This window comes from Danio rerio, chromosome 19 (assembly GCF_052040795.2).
Source record: "Danio rerio strain M-AB ecotype USA chromosome 19, GRCz13ab, whole genome shotgun sequence".
Lineage (NCBI taxonomy): Eukaryota > Metazoa > Chordata > Actinopteri > Cypriniformes > Danionidae > Danio > Danio rerio.
The window spans coordinates 46,945,001-46,963,029 of NC_141039.2; the positions used below are offsets into that span (position 1 = coordinate 46,945,001).

Here is an 18,029-nt window from a genome sequence, read left to right on the forward strand (position 1 = left end):
TGTTGCTAGTGCACCTTTAGAGCTCAGAAGAGTGAGGTTTACCTGCATAGCAATTCGCTAGCTGACCTTTGTTACACTCACCTCCAAAACTATACCCCATCCCGGACGAGCCCCCATATCGGTAACCCACCAGCCCCACTGCACCCAAACTGTGCTGAGCTGGGATTGAACTGGCAATTCTTTGCATGGAAGTCAGTTGCTCTAACAAGAAACCTAAAGACTATGGCCTCTAGCGTCTGTCGAAGAGTGAGGTTTACCTGCATAGCACTTCGCTAGTTGGCCTTCGTTACACTCACTCCTCTAAACTTCACCCCATCCACGACAAGCCCCACGTGGAACCCATTCGATTCCAGCTCAGACCAGGTTGGGTGCAGTGGAACCGGTGGGTTGGAATTGTATACAGTTGAATCATACATTTCTGTGTAAAAAAGATCACCCAGATGAAGGTATAGATTGCTTTACCTGATGAATGCGAGGGATAAGACGTAATCAGAGTTGACGGCTATCAGCCAGTCGCAGTCTTTGCTGTGCGGGTACGGATGAGGGAAGTTGGGCGACAGAATAAAGCCAGAGGAACCAGTGAGATTCCCTCCACATGGAGCTACAAAACACAGAGTACAGCTATCAGCAGCATATGGGCATTAGTAACACATGAGGAGAATCTCTTATTAAAACATGCGGGTACAACATCTGTGCCAACCAGGAGCCCAGAGAAAGAAACATGCAGAGACAGGGATATTGAAAGATTTTTTTACACATCTCAGAGGAACCGAGCCATGGAAAGCTCATATCTTATACAGTTGAAGTCAGAATTATTCGCCCTCCTGTGATTTTTTTATTTTATTTTTTTATTTCTCAAATTATGTTTAACAGAGCAAGGAAATTTCCACAGTATTTCTTATAATATTTTTTTCTTCTGGAGAAAGTCTTGTTTTATTTCGAAACCACTTTTAACATTTCTAAAACCATTTTAAGGACAATATTATTAGCTCTCTTAAGCTATTTTTATAGACAGTCTACAGCAGCGGTCCCCAACCCCCGGGCCGCGGACCGGTACCGGTCCGTGGACCAATCAGTACCGGGCCGCACAAGAATTAATTATCTTTAGGTTGGCAGATAAAGTAGCTGCATTTAAAGTCAAACTGGATTTGTGGGGACGGTACTTGAACAGAGGCATATTGGACATGTTTCAAACATTAACAGGGATTTTGTGTGAGACTGAGCCTGCGCCCTCACTCACCAAGCTGGTGCACGATCACCAGTCTTCGCTGTTAAAGGAGTTTGAGCGCTACTTCCCAACCTCAAAGGACCCACACATGGCCAAGGAATGGATATGTGACCCATTTGTCAACAAACCAGCTGAATCCAGCATGTCCGTGCAAGAAGAAGACCAACTGCAGGAGATCGCAAATGACGGCGGCCTTAAAACAGTGGTCGAGACAACAACTCTGCCGGTGTTCTGGATTAAAGTCATGGCAGAAACACTTTCGCATGTCGAGATGTACATGATATGTGTGTGTGCTGGCGCTCACTGGCTGTTTCACGGGCAAACGCAAAGCTTATATATATATATAGTTGAAGTCAGAATTATTAGCCCAACCCCTAATTATTAGCACCTGTTTATTTTTTTCCTCAATTTCTGTCTAATGGAGAGATGACTATTTCAACACATTTCTAAACATAATAGTTTTAATAACTCATCTCTAATAACTGATTTATTTTATCTTTGTCATGATGACAGTAAATAATATTGGATTAGATATTTTTAAGACACTTCTATACAGCTTAAAGTGACATTTAAAGGCTTAACTAGGTTAATTAGGTTCATTAGGCAGGTTATAGGGTAACAAGGCAAGTTACTGTATAACGATTGGTTTGTTCTGTGGACTATCTAAAAAAAAAAAATAGCTTAAAGGGCTAAAAATTCTGTCCTTAAAATAGTGTTTAAAAAATAAAAAGCTGCTTTAATTCTAGCCAAAATACAATAAATAAGACTTTCTCCAGAAGAAAAAACATTATCAGACATACTGTGAAAATTTCTTTGCTCTGTTAAACATCATTTGGGAAATATTTAAAAAAGAAAAAAAATTCAAAGGGGGGCTAATAGTTCTGACTTCAACTATATATATTTATTGTGACGAGCATCCCATGGAGCTTTCAGCGTAGTCCTGGAGAGGAACGAGGAACACCTGGGCCCTCTCGTTCCCAACTAATCAGCACCAACTGCAACTCATCCAAGACCGGCTACATAAGCCACACCGAAAGAACCAGAGGAGAGAGGCATCCGAAGGAAACAGAGCAGTAACACTTATTCTCCCCTTCTTTCCTCCAGACAGCAGTTTGTGACTGATCGGTTTCCTAGACCCACCTCACAGACACTGAGCACCCCACGAATGAAAGAACATCACCCGCTGGAGCACCCCTTTGGATCTTGCACTCATGCACCTAAATTTGTAAATAAATCCACCCTCTGGGATCTAAACTTGAATTCTCCAGCCCATCACAATATATATATATATATATATATATATATATATATATATATATATATATATATATATATATATATATATATTCCAGTAGGTCTTCTGCAGTATTTGTGATGATTGGGATGCAGCTCAACAGATGATTCATCAGAAAAATCAACCTTCTGCCACTTTTCCAAATGATCAACTAGAAGTCTAGTTATTATTTGTTGCTCTTACAACAGCGATCGTCAACAACACTTTTGTCAGGTAGTGTACTGCCAACCTTGACAAAGATAAAAGACATCAATTATTAAAACTATTGAAATTGGCGAAAAATGATATAGCGGGGCTTATAATTTAGAAGGGCTAATAATTCTGACTTCAACTGTATATGAGAATGAGAAGTACAGCAAGAGAGAAGGGTTTTTTTAGAATATGAAAGAAAATCTCTCTCTCTCTCTCTTTTTTTTTTTTTTAGAGGGAAAGACAATCTGTATCGGGTAATTTGATATTGGTTCATTTGCGCAGACTTTCATGTCATGAGATGATAAGGGATCTCAATGGCGTCGGCTTTCGGTTTGAGTGTGGCTCTTGAGGACGGGCTGATAATAAAATCATTCATTTTTAGAGGACTTTTTAGACACAAGTTCTGTTGTCGACATCTAAAGCAATATGTACCAATTAACTCGGCCTCTTAGATGTGTTCGGATCATGAATATGGATTATGAATGTGAGTCAAACAATGCTTCTAATATGAGGCTATGCTCGAAACAAAACTTTACAAGACCTTCAAAATATGCATTGTGTTATTTTCACATTCACTTCATCAGTAAGACATTACTATATACAAGTATAATATGATTTTCTGAAGCAAATACATACAGATATGAAAAAAAAACGTTTTACCAGTTTAATAAAATTCTTAGGGTTCAAACTGATCAGAAAAAAACCCACACAGACTTGAATGCAGTACAAGTGTAAGAGTAAAGCCATATCATCAAGCCGTTTTAATAAAACCATTGCATTTCATGAAATCCCACTGGAATCTCCTACCTATACAGACTGGAGGGCTGGGTTGCCAGTAGTAGCGGTTTTCCACCTGGATGCAGGTGATCTTCACGTCTCCCTGAAGTTCATATCCAGGATCACACTGGAAGGTCACTGTGTCTCCAGGCTCACGACCGTCTCCATTACGACTGCCATTCATCGGGACTCCAGGATCCCTGCAGGCTGTGGCCACCGAACCTGCAACCGCATCCAAACAATTAACAGTTAATTAAAGAAAGACGCTGCATGTCAATAGGGTCAAAAATGCATGAATTAGATTGGTTAGATTACAATTGCAAGTGTCCAAAAATGTTTTTTTAGTGCTGTCAAAATTAGTGCATTTTTGAAACGATTTGAAATAATTAACGCGTAAAAAAAATGAACGCAATTAACGCAGTTGCAGGTTTTTGTTTTTTTTTCTGTTGTGGTCGACGTGTGTTTAACATGCAAAGATACATGGATAAGACCAAGGAAGCACTTTTTTCGCATCACCAGGCTCTACAGAGTTTCATGCAATTTCGTGTGTTAAATTTTTAACTTTTTTTTTTTAAACTGACTTCTGTTTTAATGGAATTTAATACCGCATGGCGAACGGAAAAAAAAGCCTTCGCATTTTGTCTCTCGGTAGTCTTTTTGTGGATCGCTGCTTACATGGTAGACTCGAGTATTATCTTAGGGTGCTTTCACACTTGGTTTATTTGCCTGGACCGTACCCAAGTTTGATTGTCTCCCCTTGCCACCTCCTTGGCTGGTTTTTGTTCACACTGTTTTTTGTCCTTCTGAACCCTGGTACGCTTGCGTCATCGTACTGCTGTTTTGTTTACTGCCACTGCTAGGTGACGGCCACGCAAGCAAGCGCCGAAATGGAAAGACTTCCGCACATCGCGGTCATTCTGCTTTTACTGAAAGCTTTTGGACATACTGAAAGCAACTTGCGTCCATCTGCCGCAAAAAATATTATGCACATTCAGAACATCACACAGCGTCTGCAGAAGCTGTTTTTGGAGGAGACAAGCAGACATCACAGTGTTTGCCCTGGCTCAGTCCCGCGCGTGTCACCAAGGTACGAAACAAGACACACACACGAACAAACGTACGTTATGAAAACGATAGTTTACAGTTGGCAGTTTACTATAGTTCACTTCCGTTATTTGGTACGATTGCATTCACATCTGAAATGAACCGTACCAAAGTTCGCATGAACTGTACCCCAGACCTCCTCTTTCAGGCCGACTCGGGTACGGTTCACGGGTCTGCACCCTGGTTAAGAAGATGCATTCAGAAGATGTGAAAGCACCCTTAATCATATTAAAATCGGAGTATTGGTGTCCATGAAGTGCCGGATGAAGTCACGAGCTGTCAAAAGACAGCGTATTCCTTTGCCTTTCAGCATGAGCCCTCCAATGTTTTGTTAAGTATGATGTGTTTTATCTTTAAACACCAGCGTATGCTTCGTGTTGTTGTGTCGGAATCCTTGTGAAATGCAGCCATACTTTAGAGCGCTTAGTTTAAGCAAATTTGATGAACGTGATCATGCGTGTTGAATCTGAAGGTAGTCACTCCGGCTGCGCTGTCCAGCGTGCGTCTCTCTCTCTCTCTCTCTCTCTCTGTGTGTGTGTGTGTGTGTGTGTATGTGTGTCTGTATGTGTGCGCACTAAATCAAAAAGTTACGAATTGCCGTGAGATTGCGTTGCTCACAGCAATATAATTTTACAATGAGTGCAATTGTTTGTATTCAATACTTTATTATTATTATAATTTTCCATTTTCCATATCTGCAATTCCTGTATTTTGGCATGTTTTTGCAGTCCACTTAGAATCCAACTTGGAAATCAATGTTTTCTTTATTGGTATCGATTGTTTTGAAATTCAAATGTCATTACCATGCCTGTGTTTTTATTTCTGTAATAATTATGGCTGTCAGGACAGGATCTTGATGGTGTATTGTGGGAATGTTGTTTACATGATAAGAAATCTGTGTTACAAGTTAAACAAAAATTCCAATAAACAATTATATTTTGAATTTAAATATTTTTTGTCTTGCGTTTAAATAAATTTTAAATTTGAAAAGCCAACATTACAAGTTTCAATCTAAATGTGATTAATCGCGATTAATTTTCCAAAGAAAGTGTGATTAATTCGTGATTTTTTTTTCGATTGACAGCACTAGTTTTTTATGTTGTTTAAATATACAAATTAGGCATTGTTTTATGAATATGGACTAATTTGATTAAATGTCAAGCACAAAAATCTGAAATCAAACCAAAAAAAAAAAAAAAAAAAATCAGTTAGATTATTATTATTTTTTTGTCATATTAGAGTTAAAAGTATTTTTTCCAGTGGTAATTTGGGGAATCATTTTGGTAACATATGAAATTCTTCAGAATACAGACATGAATAAAACTGAAAAATGTTGTATGCAAGAGCTGCCGAAGGGAGATTTAAGAGTTTTTGTAGCACACACACACACACACACACACACACAAAAACTAATTAAAAAACAAAACAAAACAAAAACAGCATTTAAAATATAATTTGACAGCATCAACTTGTACAGCCTATTAAAAAAATGAATATTATCCATTTCTCAGGGAGTGCAGTTGATATATTTTGGTGCATTTAAAGAAACCAGTTTTATTAAACAGTTCTGCCGAGTTCAGACTGCATGATTTTAGCCCCGATTTTGACTCATTCATTAATTCATTAATTCTCATCCTCATAGCATCCACGTGGGATAAAAGAACGGCAGCTTATATCTGTCTTTCGTGTAGCGCTGTTGCCGTTTATTGTAAAGTAAATCGGACTCATTTAAAGATGCATGTAGCACTTCCGACTGTACAGTGTTTTCTTTTTCTTATCATGCACAGAGTTTTGAGGTAAGGGACGTTTTGATTTGCCATTCAGTTGGACAGGCTCATCCAGTTCATCAAACTCCGTCATTTAAAATCAAAAGCAGAATAAAACTCTCCTTATAACAGCTGGCATATCAGTGCACTGCTGCATTGAAAACATATGATTCGATTCGCTTCTTCTGATTGGTTCTCGGGATATGACGGCTTTTAAGGTCAAAAGCAAGTGCCGTTTAGTGGCTTTTGCCAACAAACTGTTATTTCTGAATGAGCTGACACTAGGATTTAGATGCAAATAAAATATGATGCACAAACTTATTAATGATTCCTACTTGTCTTTCTCGTGATAAATAGTTGGCAAAATAATATATGTAGCGGGGGAAAAAAGAAGAAAGAGTTCATCAGACGCTGGATTCGAACTGAGTTCATGCTCGAACGTGTCAAACATGTTAACGTGTCTTTCGAGTTGCGCCACTGAGACTGTTAAGGGTGCTGCAACATTTTACACCTATAAATCACACTATTTCTTTTTTAATTCACTCAGTGCGATGTTCAGACCCAACTGTGTTGACCGCATTAGCTAAACTCTCCCACTCTATTTTTTTCTTTTGTTGTTAATTCCGGAGAACAAACTTGCAAATAACACCGCTTTTCTCCGGTCTACCTCCGAAAGCAGCACCTCCAATTCACATTCTGTTCAAAGTTTCTCTTTTTGCTTGATTTTGCTGTTGCTTTTTCGTTTGGTTTTGCCAAAGTAGAGTCATTAGCATATTCATACGGGGGAGGAGGCAGGGAGGGGTGTTGTGCTCGTGCATGTTGCGCTCAGTTTCATACATCTGAATTTTTTTCTGCGTACGCACATTTACAGCTTTGTGCCTACGCAATGTTTTAGTATGGTTTCCACGCAAGTCTTTGTACATGAGGCCCCGGGTGCATTTATTTACGCTGTATGAAATCTACTGTCACAAACTCATAAAGTGTGACAAAAAAATAAATAAACACACACACACACACTTAGAATTGCATATAAGAATTGCGTATAAGTATTGCTGTTATGCGTGTCTGTGTTATTTAACTAATCTATTTGTTTATTGCCGGTTTGTGCTTGTTGCGATCGAGTTCTAGGAGGAGTGTTTCACCCGGCTTATCCAGGATTGTATGATGCCCGTGATGTCACTGGGGATTCCCACTATATAAGGCTGACAGCAATAGCGTCTCTGTCTCTCTCTCTATCTTGCAGTCTCTGGCCCTCCCTCAGCTCGGTGGTGGCTTGCGCTCAGGCAGTCTGTCTGGCGGTGCTCTGCAAGCCAGGCGATCATCTAGATGCCGCTCCATTTAGTGTTTTGTTCCTGTTAATCTTTTGATTCTTGTTTCGTAATGTGTTAACTAGTTTGTTTAGTTTGATACTTTGTTTTGTAGCAGGTAGTGGTTTATTTTTCATAGTCACGTTTTGTTATTTATTTAGTTTAGCGAAGGTCAGCAGTGGCCCGGAGGACTCACCTATTTTTATTCCTTTCACGGGAGTTTAGATAAGATCTGTCCATTTAAAGCAGTATAGTCAGAGACCTGTTTACCTTAGCTTCCCTACCTGTCTACTTGATTTTTGTTAATGTTTTGTCTCCTTTGAAAACTTATGATTTAGGAAAATTAAACGTATTGACGGAACGTCAATTTAACAATTCAAACGTCTGTGTCTTCCATATGTTCGGCTCAAACCTTGAATGTTGTTGTTATTCGAGCCAGTTTTGAGTTTGAGCCATTATAATTGCATATAAAATGTTGTACTATTTTGCATGTGTTCTTTCTATTAGACAAAAAGCACAAAAAAAATAAAAATAAGGACAAAATCACAAAATGTAGTGGACAATCAAACAAACTGTGATTTTTCTAAGAGTGTCTAGCTATCAATCACACCCCGCAGGCCTTTAGATTAACAAGGAAGCAGCTCACTGGAGAACTCGATGGCGAATCCAGACTTGCTGATGTAGAAGTCGGTCTCGAACTGGATGCTGACCATGTTGAGGGTGCTGTGGACGTTTTCGGGGAGCAGCGAGCCGCTCACCTCCCTCAGAGACATCTCATTTTCTGGAGGACCGTCCCAGACCCGAAGGATGTCATGAGAGGCTTCGGTGTCGAAGGCCAGAAACTGCAGGCTGTGGATAGAGGAAGAAACACACATACTCTACATGTTACAGCTCATTCGAGACATGCTTCATTAGGCGCACAGTGATTGGAACGGATGAACGTCTGACACTGAACAGATGCGCTGCTTATTTTTATGCACATTGCACAGTAAACAGTAATGATTTTTGCTAAATTGTTGCAAAAAATGTATATGGGCAAAATTTAAACAAACAAATTAAATGTAGACATGTTCAATTGAATTTGTTTGTTTCAATTCAGCCCATATTTTGCAACCACTTACCTTAAAAAACAATGTTAAAAAATAGTCAACAAAATACCCAACAAAAGTAAAACTTTAACAGTTTGCAGTAAATAGTGAGTTAAATTTAAATTTTTGGGCGAACTATCCAACATTATCAATGCTTTTCTACTATTAAAGGTATAGTTTAACCAAAAATGTAAATCAACTCACTATGTAGTCACCATCAACCAAGCCTTTCTTTGTTCTTCCGTTGAACACTAAAGAAAATATTTTGAAGAAGGCTGAAAACCTAACCACTGACTCCCATAGTAAAAAAAAAAAAAAAACTATACAAGTCAGTGGTTACAGGCAGTGTTGGGCAAGCTATTTTAAAAAATGTAGTCAGTTAAGCTATTAGCTAAAATGAAGCTTAACTACACTAAAAGCCACCATCTGGGAAATGGATCAAGCTAAGCTAAAAGCTACTAGGCAAAAGTAGCTTTGCTAAGTCTAAGCTATCTTTTATTGCAAAAAAAAAAAAAAAAAAAAAAAAAATATATATATATAAATATATATATATATATATATATATATATATATATATATATATATATATATATATAGCAATTAAAAAATACATCTGAGCTATTTTGCAACAAGGTGGCACAATAGGTAGTGCTGTCACCTCAAAGCAAGAAGGTCACTGGTTTGAGCCTTGGCTGGGTCAGTTAACGTTTCTGTGTGGAGTTTGCATGTTCTCCCTGCGTTCACATGGGTTTCCTCCGGGTGCTCTGGTTTTCCCCACAGTCCAAAGACATGCGGTACAGGTGAATTGGTAATAGTCTGTAGTGTATGAGTGTGAATGAGTGTGTAAGGATGTTTCCCAGAGATGGGTTGCAGCTGGAAGGGCATCCGCTGCGTAAAACATATGCCGGATAAGTTGGTGGTTCACTCCGCTGTGGCAACCCCAGATTAATAAAGAGACTAAGCAAATGAATGAATCTGAGCTTTTTTTTTTTTTTTTTTTTTTGCAATTTTCTTTTTTAAAACGAAGCAACTTAAATCAAAGTCAATCACATCTTAGTGATCAATAACACTGTCAGTGAAACATATGAGGCAGAATTGTTCAGTTCAGTTATTTACTGCAATTAATATGCTGTATTAAACAGAAACAAGTTATAGCAAATAACAGCTAAAACAAAAACAAAAAAACCCAATTAAACCAGGTGTTGCGCATTTAAAATATGATAGTAAAGGGAAATGCTATATTTACAACTCTTCATTAATAAATTACACGACATAATGTAGCATCTATGATGAAATAATAGTAATTACCATAGTATACTTGAGCCTTTACTACAGTACTACAACTATAAATATATAACTCCTCTCCCTTAGTCATCTTTCTATGAAGCAAATTTCTCGTGTTCGCCTAATTGGTTGGCGACGTCAACACTTTTTAATCCTATCACACTAACTAGTGAATTTTATATAAAACTATAGTGTACACATCTGTCTCTGGACTTGCGTCATCACAAATACCAAACTTTTAATATTAATTATTAAATAAATAATAAATAAATAATAAAAAATGAATTACTTTCTGGCTATCGGATATTAGGCATGGATATATACATTGCAACTGTGATTTCTGAAAGTATTACCGCGGTTTGTACTAAATGTTTATTATTACCATTTGATGAGTCTCCCCATACAGTTTGATAGAGCGCTTGGACAATGAAGCCACTTCGCGTGATGTCACAGTTAACAAGCGGACACTTGACAAAAATAATAGCTTTGCTATTGAAAAGTTATTTGATTTATAAAGTAACGACACTACCGCTACGCTACTGAAAAATGTGCTTAAGCTAGTAGCCTCACTACTTGTAGCGATGCAACTGCCTAACACTGGTTACAGGTTTACAACATTTTTCCAAACATCTTGTTTTGTGCTCAACAGAAAAAAAGAGACTCATAAAGATTTAAACCAATTAAATGGAGAGTAAATGATGACATAATTTACATTGTCTTCAAGACATGTTTTGTTTGATCTTGTGATGTGTGACATGCTTTATAATGTCATGTTGATAGAAAGAAGCAAATGCTGATCCACACCTGATGATGTTTCCTGAATCCACCTCCACCATCCACGTACAGCGCAGGTTATTGTCATATGGGAATGGATAACCAGGCGACAAAATGCGTCCTGACGTCTCTCCTTTAAAACGTCCACCGCATTCAGCTGGGAAAAGAGAAAGGAGGAAACAGGAGATTGAGACAAACATTTTCTTCTCACTTTACAAAACATTTTCTGTATGTATAATGAAAAGCTGTGTTAAACGCACTGTAAGATCAATGAGGTATTCAGATATCTGAATGCAGGATGAGAACGTTTCTTTTATTCAGAAATAGATGTTAAATGTAAAAATAAAGAGGTGAGTAATTGAGCTTTGGGCTGTGAGAAAAGTTCTGTGATGATGGTCGATATATATTGATATCGCTTTCAAATGCAGTCAGATAACGTCCACAATGAGTCACGTACAGTATTGAGGCTCAGCAGTACTGTGAAGAAGAAAAAATACCATTAAACTAAACACCCCAAATAAAAACTGAAGAATTAAGCTGAATTTCTGCTTTCATCTTAAAACTTAATAAACAGTTTTTCTTGCTAAAAAATCTTTTTATTGTGATATACCAACAGAATCTTACAGCAATAGATGCATTTTTTATTTTTTTTTAGTGGCTATATTGTATGAGTTCGTGCAATCTCATTTATAAAATTTTGTATAATTTGCTCATCTCACAATGAGGGTGGGGTTTAGGGACGCCTCCTTTTCAAAGTCGTACATTTTCATACGAATGAACCTGTACAAATTTGCACGGACTAGCCACCAAACAAATTAGCCACTAAAATACACTAAAAAAAGTGTTGCATGCAAAACTGTTGCAAACAATTTATTTGTGTTGAATTTAAACAAACAAATTAAGTTTATTAATGTTCAACTTTTTTTTGTTTAAATTCAAGACAAATAAATTGTTTACAACCACTTAACGTAAAAAAAAATTTTGTAAATCCAAGGAATCATCTTTAAATAATTTTTTCAGTGTAGTTATATCTCCTCATGAGATCAGGCTGGATATACTGCTGACTATATTTTTAATGCTTTTAATATATATATATATATATATATATATATATATATATATATATATATATATATATATATATATATATATATATATATATATATATGTATTTTAAAATATTTTGATTTTATTCATATATACACAATATTTATACACAGTGAGTACACATAGTATGTACTATTAATGTAAATAGAAACTTTTTTGTACACAATATTATAATACAATATCATATAATAAATAATATAATATTAATAATATATATACACTCACCGGCCACTTTATTAGGAACACCTGTTCAACTGCAAATTTCTAATCAGCCAATCACTTGGCAGCAACTCAATGCATTCAGGCATGTAGACATGGTCAAGACGATCTGCTGCAGTTCAAACTGAACTTCAGAATGGGGAAGAAAGGTGATTTAAGTGACTTTGAAAGTGGCATGGTTATTGGTGCCAGACGGGCTGGTCTGAGCTTTTCAGAAACTGCTGATCTACTGGGATTTTCACGCACAACCATCTCTAGGGTTCACAGAGAATGGTCCGAATAGCAGAAAATATCCAGTAAGCGGCAGTTCTGTGGGCGCAAATGCCTTGTTGATGTCAGAGGAGAATGGCCAGACTGGTTTCAGCTGATATAAAGGCAACCGTAACTCAAATAAGCACTCGTTACAACCGAGGTCTGCAAAAGAGCATCTCTGAACGCACAACACATCCAACCTTAAGGCGGACGGGCTACAGAAACAGGTGCCACTCCTGTCTGCTAAGAACAGGAAACTGAGGCTAAAATTCACACAGGCTCACCAAAATTGGACTATAGACGATTGGAGAAATGTTCTCTGTGGTCAAATGGCCTCCACAGTCACCAAACCTCAACCCAATAGAGCACCTTTGGGATGTGGTGGAACGGGAGATTGGCATCATATTTGTGCAGCCGACAAATCTGCTGCAACTGCGTGATGCTATCATGCAAATATGGAGCAAAATCTCGTAAGAATATTTCCAGGACCTTGTTGAATCTACGCCACGAAGGATTAGGCAGTTCGGAAGGCAAAAGAAGGTCCAACCCGGTACTAGTAGGGTAGCTAAGTAACTAGTAAGGTGTGCCTAATAAAGTGGCCAGTGAGTGTCTAATATATATTTGTTTATAGCAATATATACAATATTAGTAAGTTAATATCATTAAAATGTGTTTAATATTTAAATTAAGCACGATCACAAACTCTCTAATTACACATTTGACTAATTACAGAATGAAAAATGGCGTCATGTTTTAATAAAATATACAATGTGCTATGCTAAATAACAACGGAATTTTATCTCACGCATGTTCAGACATTTTCCCACGATATTAAAAAATAGTTATTAAAATTTCCCTGACTTTCTCATCAGATTTCGTCTGAGAGTTTAACTTCTACCAGTTCACAGGTTCAAAAGTGGCCAAAATTCCAGATGCACCAAACACAAGCATCTCTGACTGAATCCCCTGAATTCCTCCTCCTATCTCTTCTTCAGATTCCCTATCAGCGTTGAAGGTGATTTGTCAGCTTCAAGTCGGAGCATCAATCAAACCAAACAAATGAGCCTGACGTCCATTCTGATGCCTCCTGATGGCGTTCAGACCTGCCACTTTAGCCCTCTGCACTCGCTTCATTATTACTCGGCTTTCACAAGCACTTTATTAGGAAACTTTAATTGCAGACACTCTCAGTTCCCCTCGGACCCCTTCTCTATCTTCCCCAATCCTGTCTCTCCCTCTTGTGAAAAAAGTTTCGAGAGACATGCACCGTTTCTTAATGATTCCCTTTTCAGCAATTCCTGTCAGCGAGCCTCATTTGCATAAACCATCTACATGACAAACAATGGACGCACAGCTCAATGAAGCCTGAATAACAGGGTTCAGATTGCGACTTGATTAATCTGAACATTAGAGTGTTTTTAGACATCCAGAATAGAGGCGTCTTACAAACCAGGCCTCGCGCTAAACCAACATCCACCCGTGTTCGTCGCTCATCAGAATGCGGCTCAATCTCGTGTCATTGGATGGTCAGGAGCACTCAATCATTTCTGATTGGCTGCGAAAGTTCGCACAGGAAGATTAGGAGCTGACGGAAGCCTGGTTACGGCCTGATATGACAACATCGGTGGTGGTTGTGTTTAAGACAATGTGATTCTGCTGATTTGGCATTGCATTTGGAAAGATTTCTCTGCAGAAATTGTGAACTTCAATGAAAAATGACATGCACCCAAAAGACTTCACAATCATTAGGGGGTCTCTTCACACCACCATCAGTGTGCAGCATCCACTTGGATGATGCGACGGCAGCCACAGGACAATGGTGCCAGTGCGCTCACCACACACCAGCTATAGGGGAATTGGAGAGACAGTGATAAAGACAATTCAGTTGATGGGTATGATTGGGTGGCCGTGATTGTTAATGTTAAGGGCTGATGGAGGGTATTAGGCCAGGACACCGGGGATAAACTCCTGCTTTTTACGTGAAGTGCCATGGGATTAAAAATGACCACAGAGAGTCAGGACCAATGAGTCTTTTAGTGCATTGTAAGTATATGGAACTTATTTTTGGATGTACACTGTTAAGGAAAATACAAAACAAATATTTAAAATATTATAAAAAATAATGTGAATACTTTCTTTAAAAATATATTTTTTTAAATATTAAGAACATTTTGCTAATAAAATTAGGATATAAATTTAACTTCGTTTTTTAAAGTAAAACGGTACAAATATTAGAATTGGTCTGAGCAAACAAAAACCGCAAATAAAGCTGCAAAAAAAAAGATGGTATGTGGATGGTTTGGACAGAGGCCAGAGGGCAAATTTGGCCAAAAGGGATTTTTAACAACCACAGAGAGTCAGGACCCCAGTTTAACGTTTCATCTGAAAGACGGCACTCACTGAGCAGTATAGAGTCCCCAACTCTATTGACCTTATTCAGATTCAGTTGCCTATGGGAGAAATGACTAGCAATATAAAACAGTACAAAAATATATTATACAAACAGTATAAAAATATATATAAGGTGATGACAAAACAGCAAATTTTGCTCACATTTTAAGTTTATAAGGCTAAACGTGACATGAAATGCCATCCGTCTACAGAGATTTCTCACCAGACTGCTGTTGTGTTTGCGATAAGAAGGGACAAGGCTGAATCCAGCTTCTTATTCACAGCTTCTTATTGAGTGTATCCGGTCCACCTTAAAAACCACAACGCTTCCATTTTTCAGCTTTTTATTCGCGCTCAAGAGAACACACTGAGCAAGGGCTTATTTTTTTATCTTGTTGATAGACAACGTCAACCGTATTTGGCCGCCGAAGAGCCCTCAGAAATACACGTAATATACAGTGGTGAAGGGTGAAGAGGTCTTCGTGTGACATTACTGGCAAATATATATATATATATATATATATATATATATATATATATATATATATATATATATTGTAGCGAGCCATGCAATACCACGTCGCCCTGGGCACAAATCCACACCAGCTGGATCTCTCATCAACCTCGGATCGCTCACAGCTGGACCTCATCAGCCAGGGAGAGATAAAAGCCAGCCCCACACAGGAGGAAGTGAGCTTCATTTCAGATGACTCCCTGCGCTAACGCTTGTCTCTCTCTGTCTCTCCCACAGCCGAATCCAGCTCGTGACCGATCCAACACCATCCCTCTCACCAGTCTTCACCTTCTCCCCGGAGCACCTGAGCACGCACCTCTAAGAAGAGCACTCATTCACCCCTTTATCACTTGTAAATAAAAGCACCCTCCGGGGTATTGTTTGTAACTTCATCTACGGTGTTTGTGTTTTCCCTCTGCCTCGCTACAACTGGTGGAGAATGCGGGCATTGCAGAGGGAAAAATTCAGAAGAAACACTCACCATTAAGTAGAAAATAACCGCTGAATTTTTCTCTGTGTTTGTTACAGACAGGCATCCGCTCTCTCTCTCTCCCACGCTTCCTCTTACTCGGCTGTCAACATCCCGTCGCCATGTCGGTGGAAGAGGTACTGCTCCACCTAGCGGAGATCTCCAGGAAACAGAATTCCATCTCTGAGCAGCTTACAGCCAGACAGGATCGACTGGAACAGCAGCTCCGCCAGGCGGCCAGACACCATCCGACTCCCGAAGTGAGTGCGCATCATCATCTCACTAAACTCAGCGACCTGGATGATATTGACGCTTATTTACATACCTTTGAGGTTATTGCCGAGAGAGAAGGCTGGCCAAAAGAAAACTGGGCGAGAATGTTGGCTCCGTTTCTCACAGGAGAAGCGCAACGAGCATATTTTTCACTAGAGACACCTAAAAATGAAGATTACAAAGCGTTAAAAAAGGAAATATTAGCCAGAATGGGGCTATCCACAATCAGCGCAGCCCAACAGTTTTCCCAGTGGTCTTACGACGAGAAACAACCAGTGAGAACTCAAGCAGCTCAACTTTCTCGCCTGGGAAGGCTATGGTTATTGGGAGGAGATTCCTCGGCGGTCCAGGTCGCTGAGAAGGTGATCATCGAGAAGATGATGCGTGCGTTACCCCGACGTTTGCGAACACTCACCAGCATGCGAAATCCTGAGTCACTGGCCACCCTGGTGGAGGCGATCGAGCTGGCTGAAGCTCACATCGCCCGAGATAATGGGGAGAGAGCGGCTCTGCCACCCCGGAGGGTAAGTGCACCTTGGCGACCGGTGGAGGGCACAGCGCGACCAGGCGGCAGACCAGCGGTCCCCAGCCCGATGGACGAGCCGATGCCCACCGAGCCGACGACGCACTCGACCCCGGCCTGGACAGCAGGGTGCGCGGTACACCGCAATATCCCTCCCGAAGCTCCCACCCATAAAGTCCAGCTAGAGGGAAAAACACAAACGGCCACCTTAGACACAGGAAGCGCCATCACTCTGGTTCACCCGAAGACTTTGAAATACCGCCAGGAAAGTAAAAGTCTTATTCCAATCACGTGTGTACACGGTGATACCCGCCACGTACCCGCCCGAAGAGTGACCATCGCGGCGAAACCAGGCAGCTGGCGCATCGAAGTCGGGGTTGTTCCAGATCTTCCTGTGCCCCTCCTACTGGGCAGAGACTGGCCGGGGTTCGATGAACTCCTCACTCACCACCACGCTCTATCGGCTCGTCCAAAGAAGAAGAACAAGTCACGGGCTCATCGGGACCGCAAACCAGCGCTGATGACCACCGAGAGCGATAGAGGGCGTGAGTCATCAATTTCTGCTAATTTATACTTTGATCTGTTTCAACAGATTACCGCAGGAGGCGATTTTGGCAGAGCACAGAGGGAAGATGAAACGCTCAAACACTGCTGGCCGCAAGTACGGATCATTGAAGGTAATGAGCGACTTCCCAGCCCTCACCCCCTCCCACATTTTATTGTGGAAAATGGTCTGCTGTACTGTGTCGCAGAGAGGCGGGGGGAAAAGAAGACACTATTGGTCGTCCCGAGGACCAAGAGGGAGACGGTCTTAGAACTGGCACATACCCACCCGATGGCTGGACATCTGGGAGCGGCCAACACGGTGAAAAGGATCCGCGACCGTTTCCATTGGCCGGGGCTAGACGGGGAAGTAAAGAGGTATTGCCAGGCATGTGACATCTGCCAGAGAACGTCTCCCCAACGACCACCCCCCAGCCCTCTAATACCACTACCCATCATCGATGTGCCCTTCACCCGAATTGGTATGGACTTGGTAGGGCCTTTGCCGAAGTCGGCCCGGGGACATGAGCACATCCTTGTTATCCTCGATTATGCCACCAGATACCCTGAAGCGATTCCCCTGAGGAAAGCCACGTCATCGGCCATCGCGAAGGAGCTGTTTCTACTATGCAGTCGAGTGGGAATCCCAACAGAGATACTGACCGACCAGGGCACCCCCTTCATGTCCCGGTTGATGGCAGACCTCTGTCACCTACTCAAGGTAAAACAGCTAAAAACCTCTGTATATCATCCACAGACGGACGGCCTTGTCGAGCGCTTTAACAAGACTCTGAAGCAGATGCTCCGACGGGTGGTGGCAGAGGACGGGCGCGACTGGGACCTCATGATCCCGTACGTGTTATTCGGTATCAGGGAAGTCCCCCAGGCCTCCACAGGATTTACCCCCTTCGAACTGCTGTTTGG

The 18,029-nt window shown here is 40.3% G+C and overlaps 2 protein-coding genes across 17 annotated transcripts in view; both read right to left on the bottom strand.

The window, feature by feature from the left end:
- ppt1 (palmitoyl-protein thioesterase 1 (ceroid-lipofuscinosis, neuronal 1, infantile)) overlaps positions 1-18,029 on the bottom strand; it is an 847,627-nt gene that overhangs the window by 729,289 nt on the left and 100,309 nt on the right. The gene's annotated exons all lie outside the window — the stretch shown is intronic.
- The window catches only part of csmd3b (CUB and Sushi multiple domains 3b), a 1,026,877-nt gene that overhangs the window by 337,440 nt on the left and 671,408 nt on the right, over positions 1-18,029 (bottom strand). For 14 of the 16 annotated variants that reach the window (XR_015517226.2, XR_015517225.2, XM_087296029.2 and 11 more), the window contains 4 exons: positions 10,845-10,971; positions 8,315-8,517; positions 3,522-3,713; positions 463-601 (listed from right to left, as the gene is read on the bottom strand). Coding sequence is in view for 12 of the 16 variants with exons in the window: in XM_087296029.2 (XP_087152155.1) it covers positions 463-601; positions 3,522-3,713; positions 8,315-8,517; positions 10,845-10,971 (661 nt within the window). In the remaining 4 variants the exon portion in view is untranslated. Of the gene's footprint in view, positions 1-462; positions 602-1,240; positions 1,549-3,521; positions 3,714-8,314; positions 8,518-10,844; positions 10,972-18,029 lie in introns of those variants that run through there. The other 2 variants (XM_087296039.2, XM_087296037.2) reach the window with 1 other exon arrangement.